Source organism: Oncorhynchus clarkii, chromosome 18 (assembly GCF_045791955.1).
Source record: "Oncorhynchus clarkii lewisi isolate Uvic-CL-2024 chromosome 18, UVic_Ocla_1.0, whole genome shotgun sequence".
NCBI classification, from domain to species: Eukaryota; Metazoa; Chordata; class Actinopteri; order Salmoniformes; family Salmonidae; genus Oncorhynchus; species Oncorhynchus clarkii.
Window position 1 is genome coordinate 12,686,771 of NC_092164.1, and position 18,203 is coordinate 12,704,973.

Below are 18,203 nucleotides of genomic sequence, written 5' to 3' on the forward strand. Positions count from 1 at the left end.
AACTGGCCTACCTGGTTAAATAAAGGTGAAATAAAAAAAAATGTAAATTGTTTGTACGTGATGTGGACACCAAGGAACTTGAAGCTCTCAACCTGCTCCACTACAGCCCCGTTGATGAGAATGGGGGTCGGGGCCCCCATTCTGGGGGTGGGGGTGCTCAGTCCTTCTTTTTCTGTAGTCCACAATCATCTCCTTTGTCTTAGTCACGTTGAGGGAGAGTTTGTTATCCTGGCATCACACTGCCAGGTCTCTGACCTCCTTCCTGTCTCATCGTTGTCGGTGATCAGACCTACCACTGTTGTGTCATCGGCAAACTTAATGATGGTGTTGGAGTCGTGCTTGGCCATGCAGTCATGGGTGAATGGGGAGTACAGGAGGGATCTGAGCATACACCCATGAGGGGCCCCTGTGTTGAGGATCAGCGTGGCAGATATACAGTCTCCAATATTTTGTTATCTTTTTTAAGAGAAAAGGGCCTGGCAGGTAGGATTTAGTTCCTCTGGCCCACAGGCCCCTTACAAATAAAGATTGAATTTATGAAACTGCAGTAAAAGTGCAGTAACTGCAGTCGACTGTGGTATTTTGGACGGGGCAATTGCAGAATAAATGCAGTGAACTGCAGTTGAACTGCAGTTATACTGCACTCTAACTGCAGTTCCACTGCAAAATTACTGCAGTATAAAAATATTGTTCTTTTGAATGCAGTATTTGCTGCATACTGCCGTTATACTGCACTCTTACTGCAATCTTTTTTCGTAAGAGGCCAGTACAGTAGGTGGAGGTAATGCTTCATAACGTTGGATGCCAACCTCCGATAAACCCAACAGAATATGTTTTAAATTCATAGCAATGACTATTACCGTAATACATTTGTCATTTGTTTGCTACTTGGCAGCTGTATGTTATTAAAATAAAGTGCATCAATGGTCGCCCACAACAGAACTGGTCAAATGTTTGCAAGTCTATGTATTTTTGCTATAAAGTAGCTAGCTTACTATCCTCCAGCCAAAAATTGCCGATATGTCAGACTTCAACCACTTCACAAAAGGATACGTAAATCCTATTTCACAACAGTACATGTGTCGGCCTACTGTATTCAAGCAGTTATTATTTTTGGTATTTCAACACAGTGCAATTCAAGATCCCATTCGCCAATAAAAATGCATGCGCCTGTTTCTACATTGACCAATCAGGTTGATGGGTAATGAACCACGTCCGCGCGCTAAATTCTTGCGGCAGTATTTTGTCATACATTCGCGGGAGAACAGCCTTGCAAAGTTTTGTCAGCAGCTATTTAATTTTTATGGCATTTATTTTAGGTACTTGGCATGCGGTAGCTGCGTGTTATTAGTACAACCTTCACATTTTGTTGGCTGCACACTACTAGATAGTTTCCTAGCTAGCTAGACAGCTAACAACATAACTGGCAAACTTTTTGCAAGAGGTCTGTCATTTTGACCCAAAGTATCTAATATGGCAACTATGTGTCACTCAAGACGTGCCCTGATGGAAATCCCAGCTCCACAGCCGAAAATTGCAGGTACGTCTGACTTCAACTTCATTAAGTAGGTCACGTTAGCTGGCTAGCCAGCTACATTTCCCTCCACTGCAGCATCACAACAGCTGTCCTTGGTAAAGTAAGCGCGCGCCAGGAAAAAATGTGCCTAAGTAGCGGCTACCTTATTTTCTAAATATGTTGAATCATAACAATGAAGTCAGCCAGTAAAGTCCAATAAAACACAGTCTGAACAAACCAATTGTGTCAATTTGCTAATATTGGAAATAAGTGAATTTTAACTTATGTGGGCAACTAGCTAGTTAGCCAGCTTTGAGTTAGCAATTGCATTGACACAACATGGTACCCATTGTTAGCTTTTGCTAACAACTTTACCTAGTTATAACTCGTTAACGAGCTGATATTGGACATTTAGCTAAGTAATAAAGATTGTGGGTGAGCTGTTTGTAGTTATTAATTCAGCAAGACATTACCAGTTTTGTTTTATGCAAGTACCAAAACATTGAATCTGCCTTCCTTTCTAGTACAACTAGAAGAATATTGTAACTGGGTTAACTATGATCCTGTAACGTTAGTAGACACAAATGCACTCTAAAGTTATGCCAAATGTTTTTTTGCAGCTCGAATGAGAAGGTCCTACCTGGAGGTTCTAAGTTCACGCATAGCTCCATTCTCAACCACTTCTAGAGGCAGAAACCTGACCAGCAACTCAAAACGTGGGCATTCATGTTAGTAAGCAAATTAAATGGATCATGTCATTCAGTTTCTAGTCTTATATTAGTTGGCCTGTGACCAATACGGTGGTGTATGTTTTGCAGTGGACCCAGCCATATACAGAACAGGGAGTAGTCGGAGTGAGGCCCAAAGTGAGAGAATGGAAGACAACCAGACACCCCTGTCCAACCAGCAGCTTGTGCAGCTCATAAGATCTTTCATCCTAGTAGAACAGGGGCAAAGGCAGGAGCCCAGAGCCCTCACTACAGACCTGAAGCCGTTACAGGAGGACTTGCACCTGAAAAAGACCAATGTCTACAGATCTATACCCTACTCACGCCTGGGGTCCAACAGAGACGCACACTGTTACAGAAAGGCATATCCACACCTGATGGTGTTTAAAGTGAGTATCAACATTTTTGTTTGATGCTCTTTAAGTTGCCCTTATGTGAATGTAACTCAGTTAATTGACCTGATGTTGAATCCCCTTGCAGTAAATAATATACTTCATTTAAGATTTACACTCTTATTCAAGCTGATTGTTTGACTAAAGTGCTTTTAAGATGGTTTAATAGCTAGAAATTCTGGGTTGTCATGGTGATTGGTACTACCTGCATCACCTGCTGTGTGTTTTAACGAACCTTGTCTTTTTCCTCCCAGGTTTCCTGCCAGGAGTGGGGTCAGCTGCTGCTGCAGAACGAGGAGTGGGAGTCTGCTCTGGAGCACGCCCTAGTGGCGTGGAGGTACACCAGTGAGCTGCCACAGTGGGACACCAGCAGCCACAATTTGGTGAGGGAACAGTGTTACAGCATGCTGGCAGCACACTGCATCACAGCTCTACAGCACTACTGCCCAGACCTCAGCAAAGCCATAGAGCTGCACAGGAGGTAAGAGTCCTCCTTTCTTTGGAACCTTTTCACAGGTCATGCTTGAATTGTTAACACTATTGAGTTTAAACTGTTTCCGTTGACTGAGAATTGGCAGCGTTTGGATGGTAAAAATGCATAAAACCAGATAAATAAAAACATTTTTAAAAATAAATATGCTCTATAAAATCACTTTGGCTATGCATGGAGGTTGGTTCTGTTTTTTTTTATTTATCGTATCTCTAGTCTGTCAACTCTGCCTGTTACCTCTTGACCTCTTGCTATAGCAAACTTGCAACACTGTATTACCTGATACTGGTTCAAGGCTCCACAGTGTGACCATTTTACTCACATATGCCCCTAAATATTCTGCTGTGCGGCCTGGAATTCTAATTTAGAAACACCAGTGCGCCTAGAAACATTATGGATTCTAGTTTTATTACCTCGTGTAAAAACGCAGACCGGACAAATGGATTATGCTCATTGTAGTTAATCACCACGTTTTCTGCACAGAACTATGTAGAATTTGGCCTGTTGGAAATTACAACCTCCTACTACATCGCCCAGCCTGTGCTTGATCTGATTTTTCTCTAGAGAAACTGCACATTGGCATCACAGTCTGGCAAATTGAAATATGTTTGGACATTTGACCAGCACAACTTTTTCTAATGGAAACACCGGGAGTAAAGTACACCTACAGTGGCAAGAAAAAGTATGTGAACCCTTTGGAAATACCTGGATTTCTGCATAAATTGGTCATAAAATGTTCATCTCGGTCACAACAATAGACAAACACTCTGCTAAAACTAATCACACACAAACGATTATGTTTTCATGTCTGTATTTAACACACTTTGTAAACATTCACAGTGCAGGGTGGGAAATGTATGTGAACCCTTGAATTTATTAACTGGTTGACCCTTTGGCAGCAATAACCTCAACCAAATGTTTTCTGTAGTTGCGGATCAGACCTGCACAACGGTCAGGAGGAATTTTGGACCATTCCTCTTTACAAAACTGTTTCAGTTCAGCAATATTATTGATGTCTGGTGTGAAGCTCTCTCTTGAGGTCATGCCACAGCATCTCAATTGGGTTGAGGTGAGGACTCTCCAAAAGCTGTGTTTTCTACTGTTGAAGCCATTCTGTTGTTGATTTATTGTTGATTTACTTCTGTGTTTTGGGTCATTGTCCTGTTGCATCACCCAACTTCTGTTGAGCTTCAATTGGTGGACAGAGCCTTACATTCTCCTGCAAAATGTCTTGATAAAACTTGGGAATTAATTTTTCCGGCGATAATAGCAAGCTGTCCAGTCCCTGAGGCAGCTAGGCAGCCCCAAACCATGGCGCTCCCTACACCATACTTTACAGTTGGGATGAGTTCCCCCCCCTCCACACATAGTGTTGTGTGTTCCTTCCAAACAACTCAACTGTAGCTTCATCTGTCCACAGAATATTTTGCCAGTAGCGCTGTGGAACATCCAGGTGCACTTTTGCAAACCTCAGACGTGCAGCAATGTTTTTTTTGGACAGCGGTAGCTTCGTCCTCCCATGAACACCATTCTTGTTTTACGTATTGTAGACAAATCAACAGATGAGATATTAGCATGTTCCAGAGATTTCTGTAAGTCTAGCTGATTCTTCTTAACCTCACTGAGCATTCTGCGCTGTGCTCTTGCAGTCATAATTGCAGGACGGCCACTCCAAATGAGAGTAGCAACAGTGCTGCACTTCATTTATAGACAATTTGTGTTCCTGTGGACCGATGAACATCAAGGCTTTTAGATATACTTTTGTAACCCTTTCCACCTTTATGCAAGTCAACAATTCTTAATCTTAGGTCTTCTGATATCTCTTTTGTTTGAGGCATGGTTCACGTCAGGCAATGCTTCTTGTGAATAGCAAACTCAAATTGTCTGTTTTTATAGGACAAGGCAGCTCTAACCAACATCTCCAATCGTCTCATTGATCGGACTCCAGATTAGCCAACTCCTGACAACAATTTGCTTTTGGAGAAGTCATTAGCCTAGGGGTTCACATACTTTTTCTAACCTACACTGAATGTTTAAATGATGTATTCAATATAGACAAGAAACAATGTGTATATTAGTTTAAGCACACTGTCTATTGTTGTGACTTAGATGAAGATTAAATCAAATTTGATGACCAATTCCAAAGGGTTCGTATACTTTTTCTTGCCAACTGTGAAGAGAAATCAGTGGGAATACTGCTCCTTTCAACTCTTATTTTCTATAACTCTTTCCTTCAGGTTTAAAATGGCACAGCTGCACAGTCAGTTGATCTCTCCTTTTATTCAGGAGCTGGAGAGAAGCCTCGGCGAAGCACAGGTTTGTTCCATGAACACCCGCTGAAATGGCCAACACTAAGATCAGCTGACAACAATCAGCACGGCTTCCAAGTCTAGGGGGTTGCACTATTGAACAGCGTATATCAGTGGTTGCCATTCAACTATGTTTGGTATCCTTGCCTTGTGTTGCGCTATTCCCCCTTGCCTTGCCTACAGTATTCCCTACAGTAAATATAAGAGAAAGCTTTGATGCATTTTGGTACGCTGTTTTTTAAAATATGAATTTAAGCTTTTTGTATTTAAGTTGTTTTGTAAAATGTGTTTATTGCCATTGAACTATTGAATGTTATCACAAGGAAATTATGAAATGGCCTTTAAAATGTGAAAGGCTGTCAGAGAAATGATGAACTGTCCTTTTCACCAAGATGTTTTATGTGGGGGATGTTTTTGTGGATGTGTTGAAAAATGTCAAGATACATGAAACAGCTGCCTTATTTCAACTTGGCTGAATGCTACCTGTTTTGTAAATATTTGTCTAAAGTAACTGTTGCACTGTTTTCTTCATCCTGGAAACTTGACATTTTGATAAAATAGAATCTAATTTAATAAAATTCTACTTTTTCAACATTCTGTTGTGAATTACTGGTTTTGTCTCCTCTAAAACACATGACACTGATTTACCGTTTTGAGACATTGAAGACCTGCTTTGTCACTGAATTAATTCGCCGGTTCTCCCCTTGCATTTTGTCTCATTCAGAGGACAGAAGAAGTTCAGTGCAAGCATGTGAGGGGAATAACATTTTCTTCTTGTTTTGACTGAAGGCATCTCATCAACATTAGCGATACTTCCTCGCAATAGAAGTGGGACAGCGACACGTCAGTTCTATTCATGATTCCTCAGTCTGCACGCCACTGGGACCTTGTTCTAATTAACTTCATATATTTCCATCAGAATGTTCCTCAATGTTTTCTGCTGAGCACTGCGAGATAGTTGGTTGCCCTTTACTCAGTGACTGTCTGATTTTCCTGTTCCCTGTGCCACCACTGTGTGGAGCCAATGTTACATGATTTATCCTGAGCTCCAACCTCTTGTTTAAACCCAGCACAGTACACTGGCATTCAGAAATACCCAATGGTTAATGCTGAACAAATGAGGAATGAAATCTAGCCTTGCCCGCTAATTCGTTTACACTCTTACATGAAAAGCTTCATCACCAGATGTGTGGCAGTACATCCAGTTCTAGCAGTAACATTCATTGCTTTTTGGAAGCGCAATCTGAAGGAAGATGATTCTATCCTGCAGCAGATGAAGCCTTGTGTTCACACTCTCAAACACTGTGATTAGTGTACATCGCAGGACACAGGAGGGTGTTGCCATCTCTGCAGTGTGTTATCAGTGTCCTTGGCAACTGCTTAATTATCAGAACACTCGTTTCCTCAGCATCCATAATAGTGTCTGAAAATGTTCCTAGCTGTCCTAAATCCTTGTTTCCTCCAAGCTCTGGGGAGGAGCAGGAGCGCCCCCTCATTTGCTTTGAGAAGTATATTGAGGTAAGGACTGAGGAAGCAAGGATTTGGTGGCTTGTGTTTTCAGACAACCCAAGTACTCTGCAGCATTGCTGCTATTTCACTTCTATGTATTCCTTCACAATGTAATTCCATTATATCCATCTCATATTATATCTCTGTGGTAAAGTCTAGAGGAGCATTTTTGAACCAAGAAATAAGTACATTAATTAATCATTAAGGGTTTAAGAAGTAAATAATGACATCGGGATGAGCATGGGGGGGATTTTCTTTACGAATTCCTTATAAATCAGTTTGACAGCCAATCATGTGGAGATGGCTATTTATCCATTGTTTGCAGCCTTGATCACAATACCCTCCTAACAGAACATTTCAGTTTAACTCTAATTGGCGTTCCCAATGAGACAGCCATGCGCTGGTTGTATGAAGCTGGGATGGGGGGATAGAGAGAGCGCTCTTCAATGCACACTGGTGATACAGAAAAATGTACATTTCCTGTCTGGGAGTTTGATTCTAACTGGCCATCTACTGGAAAATGTAATCTTGCTACATAATTTGTTTACTCCTGTCAGTAAGTAAAATGGAACAATGAGTAGATTTTTTTAAAGTGCAGTTTTCATTTCATTATCGTTCTGCCCTTTTCACATTCAACATTGACCTGTGTTTATGAACCATGTACAGTCCTGTACCAACCTTCCTTTTTGAGAACCATGGCTGACTGTTGCATTTGGATGAATTGTGAGGGCTCTTGTTGCTGTCTGAGTATCCAGCCCTCAGGGCCACCTGGGGAGAGAGAACTGGAGACGATCTGACAGCCGTGTTTCTGACTGGAAAGCAAAACGAAAGAATAACCTTGTTAAAAATCTCCAACTTGTAAATAATAACTTCTCGCATCTTTAATTCCTTCTATATTAATGAGCACCTGGCTTATTTGACCTGGGGAGCAAACAAAGTTAGACTGCATGTTAAACATCAAAAACTATTTTGGAATGTTTTGGAGCTTGACGGTTGGGTTTAGAGCTCAGACCATTGCCTTCATGATATTTTGTTACTTTGTCTTATATTGGTAAAAAATAATGAAGACATTTGATCATTACCTGCCCATGCAGTTCTTTTCAGAAACAGAAACTGGTCCCTGTTGAGTAATAACACCCACTCTGAGAGGTAGAGATGATTATGGGGACATTCTCAGTCCTTTCACATTTGTCCCTGTGTGGAGGGTGGGTCGGCCAGCTGAAGTGACACGGCAGGCTGCCCTTTGTGAGGGCCTAGGCAGGGCTGCTGACCTGAGCCTTCCTATGGCATTGTGTCATTAGACAGTCTCATTTCAGCGCTGGCAGCTTAGCAGCAGGAACACTGATGCTGTTTTCATGGCTGACTGGGGACAACGCTTTTGGCGAGTGTGTCCTCACTTTTCCTCTCTCCAGGAGAGTGGCCCATCGAACAAAACACAGTACGGGCAGCAGTCCCCTTCTCTCTCTCACACACACTCGAGCTGAGTGACAACGCTCCTTAGAAAGATTTGTGCTGAATGATCTAGAAATCAACACTTGCATGTTAAAGCCTTTTTTACAGATTTTTGGACTGTTTTGAAAAAATGTTATTCGTTATTCGCTTTGCAATCAGGTGCTGTAAAATATTTCCCTTGTAAAATAGTGTTATAAGCATGTAATTAGTTCATGCATCAACCCAGAATTTCCCCCCTGGGACTACAATGTCATTACTCTGACTCAAACACTCCCATGCTAGATTCTGATTCAGAGGTCATGTTCTGTATTGAACAATTGAGGCAGATAAGCAGGATCCCATACGGTTATATTTTGTTTGCTTCTTACAGTCCAACTTTTCAATTATCAATTTAGTTTCAATGAAATCGCACCATCAAACGGAACAAGGTAGAAACCCAATCAGTCAAACACACTTTGTATTCTCAATAAATCAGCAAGTGCCATTTTCCATTTAAATTTATATCAGGCACATCACATGAAGGATTTGGTTGAGTGGAAGGTAAATTACCAATAAGATCTCACTTCAGTATTCAATGTTTGTCTGGGAGTTAAGTTTAGACATTCATTCCGACTGATTAAGGTTTGGGATAGGTTAGAAACAGAAAAAATGAAAACGAGTGCCCTGCCCTGGGATTGAACCTGTGATTCTCTGAGGCCAGTGGTTCCCAACTCCAGTCCTGGGATTGAACCTGCAATCCCCTGAGACTACTAGATCAGTGGTTCTCAACTCTAGCCCTGGGATTGAACCTGCAATCCTCTGAGACTACTAGACCAGTGGTTCTCAACTCCAGCCCTGGGATTGAACCTGCAATCCTCAGACGACTAGACCAGTGGTTCTCAACTCCAGTCCTGGGATTGAACCTGCAATCCTCTGAGACGACTAGACCAGTGGTTCTCAACTCCAGCCCTGGGATTGAACCTGCAATCCTCTGAGACTACTAGACCAGTGGTTCCCAACTCCAGTATCTCCAACTGCACACATTGTTGTTGTAGCCCCCAGACAACTCATTGATTCAGATGATTGAATAGTCACATGTACAGGGTTGCAGGGTAGAGTGAAAATCTTAAATTTGAAGCTCCAACATGCAGGACTAAGTTAAATAAAATCATGAAAATGGTCGTAACACACAATAGAAATAGCACTATGTACATAATAATAACTGTGGCAAATAAATGTCCAGTGGTGTGAGGGCCTGTTGTCTCCTGACCCCTCCTGTCTCAGCCTCCAGTATTTACGCTGCAGTAGTTTATGTGTCGGGGGGCTAGGGTCAGTTTGTTATATCTGGAGTAGTTCTCCTGTCCTATTCGGTGTCCTGTGTGAATCTAAGTGTGCGTTCTCTAATTCTCTCCTTCTCTCTCTCGGAGGACCTGAGCCCTAGGACCATGCCCCAGGACTACCTGACATGATGACTCCTTCCTGTCCCCAGTCCACCTGGCTGTGCTGCTGCTCCAGTTTCAACTGTTCTGCCTTATTATTATTCGACCATGCTGGTCATTTATGAACATTTGAACATCTTGGCCATGTTCTGTTATAATCTCCACCCGGCACAGCCAGAAGAGGACTGGCCATCCCACATATGCTCTCTCTAATTCTCTCTTTCTTTCTCTCTCTCGGAGGACCTGAGCCCTAGGACCATGCCCCAGGAATACCTGACATGATGACTCCTTGCTGTCCCCAGTCCACCTGACTGTGCTGCTGCTCCAGTTTCAACTGTTCTGCCTTATTATTATTTGACCACGCTGGTCGTTTATGAACATTTGAACATCTTGGCCATGTTCTGTTATAATCTCCACCCGGCACAGCCAGAAGAGGACTGGCCACCCCACATAGCCTGGTTCCTCTCTAGGTTTCTTCCTAGGTTTTGGCCTTTCTAGGGAGTTTTTCCTAGCCACCGTGCTTCTACACCTGCATTGCTTGCTGTTTGGGGTTTTAGGCTGGGTTTCTGTACAGCACTTTGAGATATCAGCTGATGTACGAAGGGCTATATAAATAAATTTGATTTGATTTCATTGGGTGTGGAGGCAGAGTGACGACTGTTGAGGAGGTGGAGTGGAATGATCATAGGGGGAGCAGCAGCATGACCAAAGATGAAATAAAAACAATAGGTTTTAATAAAAAATATATATATATATTAAATGAGGGCTTGTTGACTAGTTGAATCAGGTGTGCTTGTCCGGAGCTACAATAGAAATGTGTACTGTTGGGGGTACATGAGTACTGGAGTTGGCAACCATTGTACCAGATGGTAATAGGCGCTCACGTTGCCCCTAGTGGATGCATTAAAGGCATCTCCCAACGTCCTGGGGACTTGGACAAACGTTGAATACTGAAGCTGATCTGGTGTGACCTTGCTGTGACCAAACCTGCACAGAGAATTGCTGATCAAACTGAAAGCAGAATGCTAGCTAGCTGTAGCTGTCCAAAGTAACTACTGTAAAATTACACAGTAGGCTTGTTGAGGCGATGATTAGGGATAATTATCCACTGGTGAATGTTCTCTAAGGTGGGAGAACTCTATTTCAGAGGTGACCAGCATAATACCCTTAAATACAGGGCTGGAGTTGAACTGCAGTGCCTGAGTATGGCTGATGTGGCCCTTTCAATCTATACTATACTTGGTGAGGTAAGGCCAGTAAAACATGTGCAGTAATAACTCCTCACTATGCATTTGATCTAGTTCTGGGATTTTGGAAATGGTTAAATTACTTGCTGAATTTTTGCTGAGCTCTAAATCATAAATAGATATGCTGCATATATTTGTATAAACTAACCATCATTAAAGAATGTGGCTAGTGAACCAGAAAACACAGAAAACTCACTCTCAAATTCCCCATGAAGCCATATCAATGGAAGTAAGTCTGACTGACAGTTCTGGTTGTGTAGCGCCAGTGGCACAAATGCATGCAGTTTCAACTTGCCCTATACAGTGAGTATGATACCAGTTTACCAGGAACATCAAGTGTGATACCCCCCCCCCAAACTCCACCGTTCCTTCTCATCCATACAGGAAGTCATTACTGAGGCTCTCACCTTTTCACAGATGGCCATTTAACACATCACTGGCAACAGCAAATTAACCAGGGTCCTGCAGGCATTATCTCCAGCAGCCTTGGATTGCACAAACTATTATCACACACTCACCTGCACGGAAGAAAGAAAGGTGTACTTACTCAGTCTCACCCGACCGCAGTGACACAGAAATAAACCCTCATTCTATATTACTGCCCCATGGGCCAAGATGGAGATTGTGATTTAGCCTCTATACAACATGGCATAGGTGGATTACTTTCTCACTTCTTGAAGCTTATATGTAGTAACAGACAGCATAGATATAGAACACTGATATAGTGTCTATTAAATATGTGCTGTAGTAGGCTCCAGTGTCTACAGTCTCAGTAGGCCTTGGTGGTGGTGTCTGTATACATTCTCTTTGCTCTTCGGTCCAAATGTGTTACTGTCATATTTGCACTGTCAAGTTGCTCCAGCGCCTCGTGGTGCGAATGGGGATTTCAATGGCGATAAAAAAAGATGAAGTCGAGTCTGACAAGTTAGAAATGAGAAAAGTGACTGTGACCAAAGCCCTGGAGACAGACCGACAGACAGAGTCACTGTGTTTCAGTCGTAAGGTTTTGTTTACTCTCCGTCTACATGGAAGTCCTCTCTCCCTGACGTAGCCTCCTATCAGAACCGACAAAAGAATCAGGGAAGAATCTGAATTTCCCTTGGTGATATTACATCATATCACCATCCAGTGCTGGCTGAATGATACGGGCAAGTGTGACGATTATAGCTTAGTGATTTGGGTGGGTGGAGGAGAGTAGTATATTGATTAGGATTATCGTTCTCTCCCTGTTGGGCAATCATTTGTGCTTCCTGTATTTTTCCATTTTGCTTATAATTTCTTGAGATCTCCTTTTTTTTTGGGGGGGGGGGGGTGTATGTGTGTGTGCATTGAGTGGTGAACTTGTGCATGACAAATTAATGTGAGGAGGAGGGTTTCTGGCAAGGCCAAGTTTCTAAATCACAAGCAGCTCTGCACGGGACCTCCCCAGTCGCCATGCCACAGTGACATGTCTGTCCTGTCCTGACGGTGGCCTCCACAGATGGAAGGCAGTAGCGGCAGTGCCCAGAGGAAGAGGATCAACTGTCAGATAAACGGAGAGAGGTACAGGGTCCTCTGGCAGATCAGTGCCTACTCCTCAGAAGAGAGGAAGAGGGAGAGAGAGAGAGAGAGAGGGGGCTGGCAGCTGATTCTCTATCCGTGTCAGTGCCATCAGGAGGATAACATGAATACAAGCCAAACAATCAGTGATGTCTGGCAGTCAGTCTTTCTTCCATGGGTTTACTCTTAACACACAAGTATGTTTTGTTACTTGGCTCTGCTCTACCGTGGGGAGTAAGGCAACGCTAGCTGCTCATCTGTGACACTGATCTGACATGAGTGTGTCATTTTTCAACAAATCAAGCTCAGACAGCTTAATGTGATGACGAGGATATTAGATAGCATGCTAATTCATGTCAACTGCGGAAATTAGGAAATGTCTATCAAAAAAGAAAGATAAAATAACAATTTAAGTTATGACTTTAGGTATTTAACATGAAGAACTTCTGCACTGCTAGTGCACTATTGTTAATGCTGTGAAGAACTTGTACTGAATGCACTGATGATTTGCTGTGGATAAGAGGGTACTCTTAGATATATTGAGAAGTTTACAAGGAATTGCATGAGATTGTATTTGTTCGCCTTGATTTAAATTTTATTTCAAGACTTTGGTTTCTGTGTTTTGGCTTTCTGAATATAACATGCAGTATAATTATAGACTGGGATTCATTAGACTTGACATAGATTGATGTCTGATGTCAAGAGTATGGCACATTTGATATCATTAATCTATAAAGGCTGGTTGGATTCAGAAGAATACCCTTTAGAAATGCTTTTTCAGTTATTTTTTCTTCTCATCCACATTGGTAGATTTGTGAGAACGTCACATTGAGTGTGCACGTGCACTGCCTCCCGTACTGCAGGCTGTGTTTTGTGTGCAAGTGTGCTCGTGCAGGCCTGTGCCGCATGTTAACAACAAACACCAGAGATGTACAGTCAATCCAGCTCAGGCATCTGATTAGGACAGATCGGTCCCATCTGTGGTACCAAACTACCGCAGAATAACACGCGTCTCCTCCAGCCATCCCATCTAGTTGAGGAAGAAGTGCATGTTGCCTAAATGAACCTAGAACGAAAGTATTGCGTAATTGGTCCGATGCTCGATTAAATTCTGGGTCCATACGTGTTAAGAGAAGAGAGAGAAAGAACATCGGAACCCTTTCCTTAATTCAAAAGATGCTAATGCCTGCGAAATCGGGATTTCTCCAAATAACCAGTGACGAAAATCTAAGGATCGGAACTAATGCTGCTCTTTATTGCGCGCATCCCGTTGTATCATGACATATCTACGGTACCATTTATGTTTGCGTAGTCTGTCCACAAGAGATTACCAAAAGGGATACTTGTTACATATATACGAGGAGGATTTACCGAGTACCGTAACATGCACACAATAATGCAATTATTGTGGATAGTCAGATTCATATAATAGTTCGATTAAAACGTTTACATGCTTGCAAGAAAAAAAATCCCTAATAATCTTGTTTAAATGGACACATCTGAAATAAGGCTAAATGATGGCACTGATAAATGCAGAAAATCGCCATATCAAAATAAACGTTTTACCACAGCGTCCATGCTATTTTTGGGAAGCATATTTGATTCTGAGTTCGGACATATATAGCGTGTATGTGAAAACTACTTCTAAGACTCATACATTCAGTTGTTCCGAACTCACTTCATTCGCCCTAGAGAGCGCTTGTCTGATTCTAGCATATGCGCAGATCAAACCGCTGGAACGCCGATTAGTGTTTGTTTGTCCTAATAATTTGAAAAATTGATCAGAAAACCAGGTATTTTAGTCGTCGTATGCTTACTTCGATTTTGACCATACGACGATTAAGAAAAGCAGAGTAAGGTGACTATTGCCATACTCGGCCTTCTGCCATAATCAGTTTAATATCCAATTATTACTGTACTATGTGAACGTACGTACCAGCCTTTGTGTGTCCAGTACTGTTATTCACAGATGGAGGCAGTCTCTTCGGTATGCTCCACACAACCTGTGCTGAGTTAAGGAAGATTTTCAACTAATAGCAAACCAAACAAGGCCCGAGTCAGCTGGTGAATGGACGTGCTTAGCGACGGAGGTAAAATTCCTCCTTAATTCCACATAATCATGCAGCCCCAATTGACAGCTGTTATTGGCTAATGCACTGCTTGACAGTGGTGTAAAGTACATAAAGTAAAAATACTTTAAAGTCCTACTTAATTCGTTTTTTGGGGTATCTGTACTGTATTATTTCTATTTTTGACAGCTTTTACTTTTACTCCACTACATTCCTAAAGAAAATAATGTACTCTTTACTCCATACATTTTCTCTGACACCCAAAAGTACTCATTACATGTTGAATGCTTAGCAGGACAGTAAAATGGTCCAATTCACGCACTTATCAAGAGAAAATCCCTGGTCATCCCTACTACCTGATCTGGCTGACTCACTAAACGCAAATGCTTTTTTACATTTTGTAATTATAATTCTCTTTTACTTGTGTTTTTATTTTGAAAAACATGTTAAAAATGTATTTTTTAGTTTGTGCTTTGTTTATCATTTATGTCTGAGTGTTGGAGAGTGCCCCTGGCTATCCGTAAATAAGTAAAAATAGAACATCGTGCCGTCTGGTTTGGCTAATATAAGGAATTTGAAATGATTTATACTTTTACTTTTGATACTTAAGTATATTTTAGCAATTACATTAACTTTTGAAACTTAAACACATTTAAAACCAAATACTTTTAGACTTTTACTCAAGTAGTATTTTATTGGGTGACTCACTTTTACTTGAGTCGTTTTCTATTAAGGTATCTTTACTTTTACTCAAGTATGACAATTGGCTACTTTTTCCACCACTGCTGTTTGATAATCATTCATTATTTATCGAATTTACATCATGTATTTGTTATGCTGATGTTGTTAAAGGTAAGGAAGACATTTACGGAGGACATTATATCTAGCATTGACCTGTGCGTCAGGTTTGATGTATTCTTGTATTGAAGAGCAATACATTTTTTATTGGAGGTGCAAAAAGCCACATACATCATTATCCATAGAAACCCAGTTCCATATCAGAGTCTGTGTGCCTAAATAATGAAATAAAAACTTGCACTTCTTGCAGTTGCTTTTTTTTTTTTACAAAATGCTCTGCGGTTTCCAATCCTAGTGTTATTGTCAAAGCATAAACACGTTTTTATTTTTTTACCAGCTGTACATATTGATAGCAGAAGGAGGAGATGCGCTCTTATTGCCACTGTCAGACTCCTCTCCTTCCCTTGGCAGTATTGTGTGTCAGAAGACAGGATGCCCAATATTCTCACTCCAGAGACATTTCTTTGTGGCCTGTCCAGATAATCCTGGGATGTCTTTTTAAAGACTTTTGCTTCGTTCCTTGAGGGGGAGAAAACACACTTCCCAGAATACATTTTTATTTTCTAAATGTACAGTATTCTCCCGGCTCCTGCTTGTATGTTTGCCCTGCAGAGATGGAAGGAAGTTGATATATTCAAGTTGAAATTCAAAGATTAAACTTGAAACGGACAATATCTCGCTAAGAGTACAAACGTCATATGGATAGAAGAAGGGATTTAATATGCATATGGTTATTTGTGTGATGCATCCAGAGTTATATCACTGGGCTTACACATGTGTTGGTGAAAGACATCTAGTAACCTGGTGCCCTACACAAAGAAAAGTGTTCTGAAATGGAGTGGGAGAGGTTGGTTTTGTGACATGGGTTGTGTGTGTGTGTGAGAACCGCGTGTGTTTGTTTTGCTCTGAGCCCCCTGAGCACTAGGGAGCATCTGCAGCCCCTCTTCTTCATGTGCCTCATGTATCTCACCCTCTCTCAATCACTAATTCATTGGGATAATGAATTAACAATTCACCATTGCTCATTTTCCTATTATAGGCCTGTTTTCTCATTGCAAGATGACCTGGTTTGAAAACAGTACTTTAGTTGGTGTCTGAAGGACCCAATAAAACTGTCTGAGTTATATCAACAACAAGAGATACTAGTTCTGGTCCACATTTTGTCCCAATTGTCTTCATCAGGCGTCACTAAGCTGAGAACATTGTGTAGACATTGTTTTGGAGTCTGTGAAAGATTTATGGTATGTCTACAGCCTAGTCTGAGTAGAAAATGCATGGTTTCAGATGAGATGAATAATCTATTTTCACAAAAATATAATTGCATTCACACTAAATTGTCTTCCCTAGGTATTGCTATTCTTATATATTTAGATATATATACATTGACTATATCAAACATTAGGAACACCTTCCTAATATTGAGTTGCATCCCCCCATTTTGCCCTCAGAACAGCCTCAATTCGTCAGGGCATGGACTCTACAAATTGTTGAAAGCTTTCCACAGGGATGCTGGCCCATGTTGACTCCAATGCTTCCCACAGTTGTGTCAAATTGGCTGGATGTCCTTTGGGTGGTGGACCATTCTTGATACAGAGTGTGAAAAACCCTGCAGCGTTGCAGTTCTTGACACAAACCAGTGCGCCTGGCACCCACTAGCATACCCCGTTCCATTCAAAGGCACTTGCAGTTTTGTCTTGCTCATTCACTCTGTGAATGGCACACATACACAATCCATCACAATTGTCTCAAGGCTTAAAAATCCTTATTTAACCTGTCTCTTCCCCTTCGTCTACACTGATTGAAGTGGATTTAACAAGTGACATCAATATGGGATCATAGATTTCACCTGGATTCACCTGTTCAGTCCATGTCATGGAAAGAGCAGGTGTTCTTAATGTTTTGTACACTCAGTGTATTGTAGCATTGTAATGATGTATTGATGCTGATTGCTTTCTGCCCAGGGATTACAGATGAAAATGAGCTATCAAGCTAAATCTGGTGCAATGACATGTTGTACATGGACCCTGGCAAATTAATTAATTAATAAATAAGTTGAGAACATTCAAGATTGTTTTGGAGTCTGTGGAAGCAGGGATCTCTCTGACTATCACCATCTTGCTGATTTCTCCTGCTGACAGAGAAATGAACCATTCAACATAGAGGGAGTGCTGTTCGCCTCTCATTTCAAAGGCTTTAAAAGGTCATGGCCGGGGTCGTGGGTCGTGTACCTGCCCTGGGTGAGTCTCGATGCTTCTCTCATTGGCTTTTCTTCCCTCCCTCATTCCGACTAACCCCTTCTCCTCCAATATCATCTTTAATTCTTCTCTGGATCTTTAATTCACTCTCTGAGAACAGGTTAGCTGATAGACTGATTCAGACAAGGGAGCGCATTAGAGCCTGTAATGCAGTTTTTGGAAGGAGGAGGCCCAGCATTCATTACACTAGTCGTTCTTTATTTAGGAGCAGCTTCATCAGCAGCTCCTGTCATTTAAGGACAAAAGCAGTCCAGTTTAAACAGGAGCCAGGAGGGCATGGACAGACACAGAGGCTGAAGCAAGGGGAGTGAAGCTGGGGCTGGGGAGACAGCCAGGGACGGAACAACAACATTCCCATTTCACCTCATCTCTCTCTTTCTATCTCTGTGATAAATAGAGGATCTGTCATCGTACTGGCGCTTGACACCATTGTTGTTGTCACATTCGCCCTGCTGTACTAGCCCGTCCTGCTGTGTTCTGA

General features: G+C 41.7%; 1 protein-coding gene across 2 annotated transcripts; it reads left to right on the forward strand.

The window, feature by feature from the left end:
- The first annotated feature begins 1,245 nt into the window (after positions 1 to 1,245).
- On the forward strand, positions 1,246 to 6,029 carry LOC139372446 (uncharacterized). 2 transcript variants are annotated; one of them, XM_071112162.1, is made up of 5 exons: positions 1,246 to 1,540; positions 2,137 to 2,244; positions 2,335 to 2,633; positions 2,891 to 3,117; positions 5,364 to 6,029. In XM_071112162.1, exons 1-5 carry the CDS (start codon positions 1,474 to 1,476, stop codon positions 5,464 to 5,466), a joined length of 804 nt encoding a protein of 267 aa, XP_070968263.1. In that variant the 5' UTR covers positions 1,246 to 1,473; the 3' UTR covers positions 5,467 to 6,029. The 2 variants fall into 2 exon arrangements, with proteins under 2 accessions (XP_070968263.1, XP_070968264.1); XM_071112163.1 differs by having other exon boundaries at positions 1,355 to 1,540; positions 2,137 to 2,232; positions 5,364 to 5,574.
- Positions 6,030 to 18,203: the final 12,174 nt, after the last annotated feature.

Excerpts from the sequence above, each read along its gene's own strand:
- LOC139372446 (XM_071112162.1), top strand. The coding sequence starts at position 1,474 with ATGGCAACTATGTGTCACTCAAGACGTGCCCTGATGGAAATCCCAGCT. Across the intron at positions 1,541-2,136 it reads TCCACAGCCGAAAATTGCAG|CTCGAATGAGAAGGTCCTAC; the intron begins GTACGTCTGACT and ends GTTTTTTTGCAG. Across the intron at positions 2,245-2,334 it reads CTCAAAACGTGGGCATTCAT|TGGACCCAGCCATATACAGA; the intron begins GTTAGTAAGCAA and ends TATGTTTTGCAG.